This window comes from Echinops telfairi, unplaced genomic scaffold (assembly GCF_000313985.2).
Source record: "Echinops telfairi isolate 266 unplaced genomic scaffold, ASM31398v2 ScPeMD7_7;HRSCAF=31, whole genome shotgun sequence".
Classification (NCBI taxonomy): domain Eukaryota; kingdom Metazoa; phylum Chordata; class Mammalia; order Afrosoricida; family Tenrecidae; genus Echinops; species Echinops telfairi.
This window is the reverse complement of record NW_022103904.1, coordinates 17,185,637-17,193,949: the sequence shown is the minus strand read 5'-3', so window position 1 is coordinate 17,193,949 and position 8,313 is coordinate 17,185,637. Positions and strand designations below refer to the sequence as shown.

Below are 8,313 nucleotides of genomic sequence, written 5' to 3'. Positions count from 1 at the left end.
GGAAATTTTGTGGACATTTTCATCCATTCAGGAAGTTGATAGTCATCCAGAACCAGGTTTGCCATCCATCAGTATTTCCCCTGTTTGGTAAAGAGAAAACCACTCATGCACTTGAGTTTTTCCCATAGTGCTCGTCTTGTCAGCTGTGTTCAACACAACAACAGCTTCTGTGGCATCTTTCCTGAGCAGGGAACAAAATTTCACAGCCTCATGTTGCTTTCTTAAATCAGCCATCACAAGAAACAAGGTTCCAATGAAACTGCCTTTATGAAACATTCATGGTGACCAGAGAGAACCAGTGATTCTCAGAATGGTTCTCTGTGAATGAAAACTAGGTATGCATAAATCACCCCCCTCTGACTCTGCTCTTAGTCCTATTCCATTACCAAAGCAAATTTCTTAATCGATATCCAGCCTCCATGCAGTCATGTCCCATTTCCATTTCCATCTCTTAACTCCTTAGAGGTGGTAAAAACCAACCATATTTTCTATTCAACAGAAAGGTATTTCACAGTTTGACAGCGAAGTAAATGTAGGTAGCTAAATGTGAACGCCAAAGGATGCTACTTAACGACTTATTTGCGACTATGACTCTGGTAGACAATGAAAGTAGATACGGTGAGAAGACAAGTCATGGGATATACTAATGGCAATTTCAATTCCTCTTGACCTTAAAAAGAGCAAGGCTTTCTACTCTACCAGAGAGAGTCCCTTGTTCAAAGGCTAGAGTGAAGGAATGAAGTAATTATCTCAGTAACTTAAAAACAAACAAACTCAATGTCAGTAAATTGCAACTCATAGCAACCCTATAGGGCAGGATCAAACTGCCTCTGTTTGTTTCCAAGACTGTACATCTTTACAGCAGAATACTAGAAAGCTTCATCTTTCTCCTGTGGAGGAACTGGTGGTTTGAAACTGCTGACCTTGTGGTTAACGGCCCAATGCATAAACCAAGGAGGTAGGAGCCAGCAGCATCTAAGTTATTTTAACTTGGATTAGATCATTCTCCTAATATGTCTTAATGCATAATCATATAAATTTCAGTATAATAACCTCACAAAATTATCATAAATGCAAATGCATATACACACACACTCATACAATGGAGTATCAAAGAGTTTGTGGGAAAATGCCATTATCATTCTATTCAATTTTTCATGAACTTTTTGGAGCCCCCTCGTGTGTGTAAATGAGCGCATATGTTTATTTTTGTTGTTGGGTTCCAGTGAGTTGGTTCAGACCCATAGCAACCTTGTGCAAACCAGAATGAAACACTGACAGGTCCTGAACCATCCTGACAATTGACCCTATGCTTGAGCCCATTGCTGAGTCACTGTGTCCACCCATCTTATTGAAGACCTTCCTCTTGTTTGTGGCTCATCTACATGATCAAGTCTGATGTCCCTCTCATGGGACTGGTCTCTCCTGATAACATTTCCAAAGTATGTAAGATAACGTCTCATCATCTTGGTCTCTAAGGAGCATTCTAGTTTTACCTCTTCCAGGACAGATCGGCTTTTCCTGCTAGCAGTTGATGGTGCTTGCAATCTTCTTCTCCAGCACAATTCAAATGAACCGATTCTTCTTTGGTCTGCCTTCTTCATTGTTAACTTTCACATGCATTTGAGGCAATTAAAATGCAATGACTTGGGTCCATTTTTTAGGATTTGGGTCTTCTTTAGACTGAGTTGTAATCTTTGATCTTCATGTGCAAGTGCCTCAAGCCTTTCTCACTTTTAGCAAAGATATTTGTGTCATCTGCATAGTGAAGGCTGTTAATGAGCTTTCCTCCAATCCGGATGCCACATTCTTCCTCTTGTAATGCAGCTCTCTGACGCTTTGCTTAGTATACAAATTGAACAATCCTGGGGAGAGGATACAACGCTGTGGCACATCTCTAGGTACCTCATGATGAATGGAGACACAATTGAAGTTGTCCAGGATTTTGTCTTGCTTGGATCCACAAGCAATGCTCATGGAAACAGCAGTCAAGAGATCAAAAGATGCACTGCATTATGTCCATCTGTTGCACAAGACATCCTTAGAGTATTGAAAAACAAGAATGTTACTTCAAGGAGTAAGGCGTGCTTGAGCAAAGTCATGGTCTTTCAATTGCCCCATAGCCATGTGAAAGTTGGGCATTGAGTACCGAAAATTTAGGAAGAATTGATGCTTTTGAATTGTGGTTCTGGTGAAGAGAAGAATAAGCACCATGGACTGCTAAAGGGTCCACCCTTTCTATCTTGGAAGAAGTCTGGCCACTCCTGAGAGGCAAGGACTAGTGACACTTTGTCTTATATAATTCGAACATGTTGTCAGGAGAGACCAATTCCTGAAAAAGGACATCATGCTTTGTAAAGTTGAGAGGCAGAGAAGAGAGGAAGGCCCTAAGAGATTGATTTGGTGCATAAATTTGATGGTAGCTAGATAAAGATCTACCACAGACAGCATTTTGCTTCATGATTGGTTTTAAAATGCCCTTTCTGAAAATGAACACATTGCTCTTGATTGTGCCGTTCCTGGCATAGTGAACTATATGATCTTCTGATTCAAAATGGCCAATGCCAGTTAATTTCACCTCATGAATGCATAGGATATTGATATTTAAATAAACATCAATTTTATTTTTGACCGCTTCTATTTTTCCTAGATTCAGACTTCATATACTCCAAGTTTCAATGACTAGATTTTTGCAGTTATTTATTTGTACCTGGAGTTGTGCCCCAACGGCAAATGAAGATCCTGACGGCGCCCCTCCCACAGGCTTTATTCTTTCCACGTCACCACGGTCGACTCCATCCTGAGAAAGCATCTCAGTCACATTTTGCATGCCTTCTGGCTGGAGGGGGCCAATCATTTGGTACTATCTCCAACAATATTATTTTTCCATTTATTAGACCTTCAAAATATGACATTGTTTTAAAGCTATGCATGAGATTTTCAGTGGCTACTTCTTCCAAAGTGGACAGCCAATTCCTTCTACATTGTCTGTTCTTAGTCTGAAGCTCCACTGAAAACTATTCCCTTTGGAAGATGTGAGGTCCTTTGAAATACCAGTGTCTTAGCTTCTAGCATCACAGCATCACACAAGCCACCACAGTATACCATACTGACACACAGTGTTTGGTGTATATATTTATGCACGTAAGATTTAATAATTAATCCTTTCTAGCAGTGAAATCTCTACATATGTTAAGGTAATAACTGTTTTGAGAGAGTCTTGTATGTCACCCTTCATAAAACAAAGTTGTGGCCTCACAACTCAGCTGAGCATCAGGATATCCTAGAAAGTTATGTGAAAATACATGCTCAAACATGGATGTGAACATTATGTTAAGTGAAATAAATTAGTCATAGCAGGATATATCTATATATATTATATCTATTATGAGCTCACTAATATTAAGTTAGTAGAATAATCAAGCATTTTGAGAATAGACATTAATAGTCTTTACCAGGGATGAGAGTGAGGGAGAATGGGGGTTGACTGTTTAGGAATCATTGGGTTACTTTTTATGGTGTTAGAAAATATACAGCTATTGGTGATAATTGCACAATTATATAGTATTATAATTGGAATCACTGAATGGTGTACATTAAAAATGATGAATTAGCAAATGTTGTATTATCTGTAATTTTACAATAATAAGTGAAATACAGACATGCACACATACAAACACACATGTACACACACTTCTGAAGACTTAGTAGTTCTGATTCTGCATGAGGTAAGACCTGGGGCCCTCCATATTAGAAAAAAAATGGTGCCTGGATGAGTCTGATATACCTCTTGTTTTAGAAAACAGGGTTTTAATTATATTATACTCTACTCTCATTAGAGATCTACTCATATAGCATGATGATACCCATGTCTAGTCACTTGACTCGTGGATTCCATTTCTTCAGCCTGAGACAGAATCTGTAAGCCTCCATATGGCTAGCATGGTGTTTCCTGATTTGACTTTCAAGCACTTTTAACTTTCACCTCACAACACGTTCCACATGAATACTACTACTCAATTCCCACGTAGAATAATTCACAGAATATTCCATGTTCATTTTTATTTTATACTTTGTCCTTTAAAAATCCACATTTTCTAGTCTACCTGCAAACTCCTATGGAATTTTACCTTAATGACCCTTTGATTGTGACTGCTTTCTGATTTATCTCTCTAAATATTTTAAATTCTGTCTTATTTCTCTCATCAATGTTTTGAGCAATGTCTATCTCTAATAAACCATTGGGTATACTGATCAAGGTTATTTGTTTATATTTTTACAGCTACCTGTCGATGATGACAGACACCAGTGACTGCCACAAACACACTAAATATCTGATAAATGAAGAGTTATTTTAGATAGACATTTTTATTCCTAACTCTGCTTCTAGAGGTCTGTTAGTGGTGCTATGGCAAATAAGTTATCTTTCAAAATGGGGCACTTAAAAAAAAATGCTTTCCTTTGTTTCCTCAAACTTGGACACTGCTTTTCTATTTATTGTATTTCAGTTTGGTGTTTGTGACCTGTAAAATCAATTTAATACATTTGTTCTATTATCAGACCAATTTTTTTTAATACATTTTATATTGGATTTTCTGGAATAATTTAGAGTGAATCACTGGATAAACTATTGATACAGCTGATCGACCAAGCTGTATTCCTCCCTCTAGGCAGAGTTTAGGACTATAATTATGGGGCCTGCTTCTTTTTCTGCTCCTGACTTCTCAGCCGAGCATTGTGTGTAAAGGTCACTTTCAACAGCTTTTCTTTGGTTGCAGTTGGCTTGAATTTGTACTGGCTTACCGAGATTTGCATGGACTCACCAAATGATCACTCAGGGTGGTCAATCCATTAATATAAACCCAGCTTACATTTTACTTTTAAGTATAATTTTAATCTCTGATTGCTGCGAGCTCGTTTCAGAATTATTGTGTGTTCACAAGGGTAGAGAAAGGCAAGCACAAAGAGCTGAGGATTCCTGGACTGAGGGATGAAGCCACATCAGATGAAGGATGTGCTGGGCTCATGCTCCCCATGGCCTTCTTGACATGCAAATTTAAGTTGCAAAGTGCAGCGGGTACTAGAGGGTGGGGTTGAATAAAGGAAAGGTACCTACAATGGCTCTTCCCCGATGCTTGTTCCTTAAGCTTTCTCAGGATTGGCCTCCGGTTCAGAACACAGAGGAAAGAAGACCAGAGACACCAAGAGAAACAGAGGCAGGACCCTACGAAGGACGGCCCTGTTGTGATGATAAACATGGCTTTGAGACACTAATATTGGTGCTAATGCATATGGTGTTTTAACCAATAAACTTCAACCAGGGACCCTTGCTCTTCATTCTTTCACACCTGTCCTTTTCCTTTCAAAAGCAAGACCAGATAGAATAGACAGTGAGATATTTTGTCCTTGATGTTGAATTGTATTGGCACATAATTTACCTTTTTAAAGCAGGTCTACACAGAGACTCAGGTTTGTTCTTTTTAATAAATAGGGGTGTTCTTATTTTCTGTGGACTGTTAGACCTGGTGGCCTTATTATGACTGTTGATATTAAAAATTTCTTCCCATTGCTCAATCTTCTTGCTGCAGGTGAGGCTCCCAGGAAGGTGGTGCCTGCACGGGGTGCACAGCTGCTTGGCTCCCAGATGGCTGCTCTCTTGAGGAAGAGGCTGCTCCATACTCTCCGGGCCTGGAAAGGCACGCTGTCAGACCTGCTGCTCCCTGTCCTCTTTGTGGCCTTGGCCATGGGTTTATTCATGGTGAGACCTTTGGCTGTCAACTACCCTCCCCTCAAATTGGCACCTGGCCATTATGAGAGGGCAGAAACATATTTTTTTAGGTAAGATCATTTTTTTGCCTTCAAAATAATATCAGGAGAGTTTATGAATAGAAGTTACCTTGACACTTTTGAAAATTTTGTGTATTTTAAATTTTCCAAAGGAAAAAATTAAATATAAATGTGATTTTCATTATTTTAGAAGTATGAGTTAATAAAGGAGTATGGATGACCCAATGGCACATTGGGTTATAAGTTGAGCTGATAATTGTCGGGTTAGTGGTTCAAATCCTCAGCCCATCCACAGGAGAAAGACCAGACTATCCTCATAAATATTTACAGTATGGGAAACACTAAGGAGCAGTTCTACTTTTTCCTATGAGTTGTAATTGACTTTATGGCAGTTTTTGTTGTTGTTGTTTTTATCTATTTTCATTTGAGTTACTAAGAATAAGATTACAAGGCTCTACACGTGACCTCCTCCCCGGGGATGGACAACAGAAAAGTGAGTGAAGGGAGACGTCAGACAGGGCAAGTTATGACAAAATAATAATTTATAAATTATCAAGGGTTCATGAGGGAGAGGGGAGTGGGGAGGAAGGGGGAAAATGAGGAGCTGATGCCAAGGGCCTAAGTGGAGAGCAAATGTTTTGAGAAAGATGAGGGCAACTAATGTACAAAAAATGTGCTTTACACAATTGATGTACATATGGATTGTGATAAGAGCTGTATGAGCCCCTAATAAAACGATTAAAAAAAAAAGAATCACCTTTGAGAAGCTTTTGCTGCATTCAGGGTTAGTCTCTTTGGGAGACACCATAGGACAGAAAGTGAAGGGCTTGTCTCCTGTGTGTCTCTGGGCACCCTGGACCTCCTCCAGCCTCAAGACCCCCTGCTCTGTCAGAATGACATTGCCCCATGGGCTGATATGCAAAGGGCCCATTATGTACAAGTCCACAGTAGGAACTGATAGGGTCATAAGTTTTCCAGAATTCATAACTTCTAGTATTTTGTGAAAATATATAAATTGTATGTTTTACAATACCTTCAAAAGATGGTCTTCAGGCAGCAGTTATTCATAAAGACTATGAACGTCTTTATATCAGCTTAGATCAAGTTTTGGCATCAATAAATTCTGACCATCCCAGCTTTTACCACCAAAAGAAGTTCTCAGAGCCTTATGGGTTTTAGGTCCACAGATACATGATTGTGGAACTCAAACAGGAATGCCCTCTCTCCCTGAATTTGACTTTCATCTGATTCCACTTAATTGCTATTTCAAGACACCGAATGCCTACTGTATGGCAGGCATTACCGTAGCTCTGCCTCTCATAGCAGGCACTAGGCACTACTGCTGTGAATACACACACTTTTTCCTGCAGTTAGTCCCATTTCCAGGACCAGGGACTCGTTATTTCTGACTGCAGGCAAGTCGACTGAGATTTTTCATGATCTGCACAACTACGCAGACAATACCCGCTCTGCTTTGTCAACACATTTTAAAATGTAATAAACTAGTCAGTGAATGCTAATATACATGTAACTTTAAATTGTATATAATTTGGAATTAGATCTAAATGAATATAGGCACAGACATACGTAATTTGTTTCTTTACCTTTCCTTTAAATATACTTTTCCCCCTCTGCATTTTTAACTTCCATAGGGTCTGGTTTTCAGAGAGCAATCTTACAATAATCCTGTTTACAGAAATGCATGCACGTCTCACTCAAATATTATGCCCTTAACTGATTTCTCAAGTGTTTCTGGCAACATATTTTATTTCCTTCCTCTTATCGTTCTTTTTTGAAATGTTTAATATTAACATAGTTATATAAGAGTATATGCTGATGCTTGTATTCTGGTTAGTGTTATATTTCTGCAACTACTTTGAGATTTTTAAATATAAATTATGTTAAATATATTTCTTGAAGGAAATATACAAAATTCAGGTAATAAAAAAGGAATAAATAATCACATATTATTTTGCCAGTTATATACACCATAGACATATTGGTTCATAATCTTCCACATAGCATCATAGTATATTACATTTAATTTCATGGACTTTTTGTATTTTAAAAATAGATCAAACTACTTTTTCTGTGGTGTGATTTATCAATTGATAATATATATGCTAGTTGTTCTTGTGAATCAGTATGCCTAAATCATACCTTTCGATGACAGTGCAGTAGTATATTATATTGAGTATATTATAGTATATTATACTGAGGTACTATTACTCTTTCAAAAAGCAATCTCTATTTTGTGACACACAGAAGTTTGTTATTTTATTTGTTTAGAATGTTACACTGTCATAGGTAATGCTATATGAATATTTTTATTTATGTATCTGTTTAAAATTTTTATTATCATACATTATAAGTTATTCAAAACCCACCATTCTTTTCAAAGTGGTTCCAACTTATGGCAACTTAGTTTATAGTAGAGTGAATTATAATTGTTGGCACAACTGTGTCTATATTTATTGCTGTCATCTTACCTAACTTGTTAAGGGCTATCTTTTTTTGTTTGGTTGG

General features: G+C 37.9%; 1 protein-coding gene across 1 annotated transcript in view; it reads left to right on the top strand.

The window, feature by feature from the left end:
* The window catches only part of ABCA13 (ATP binding cassette subfamily A member 13), a 457,705-nt gene that overhangs the window by 278,927 nt on the left and 170,465 nt on the right, over window positions 1-8,313 (top strand). The window contains exon 36 of the mRNA XM_045286290.1: window positions 5,589-5,838. Within this exon, the coding sequence (XP_045142225.1) occupies window positions 5,589-5,838 (250 nt within the window). The remainder of the gene's footprint in view (window positions 1-5,588; window positions 5,839-8,313) is intronic.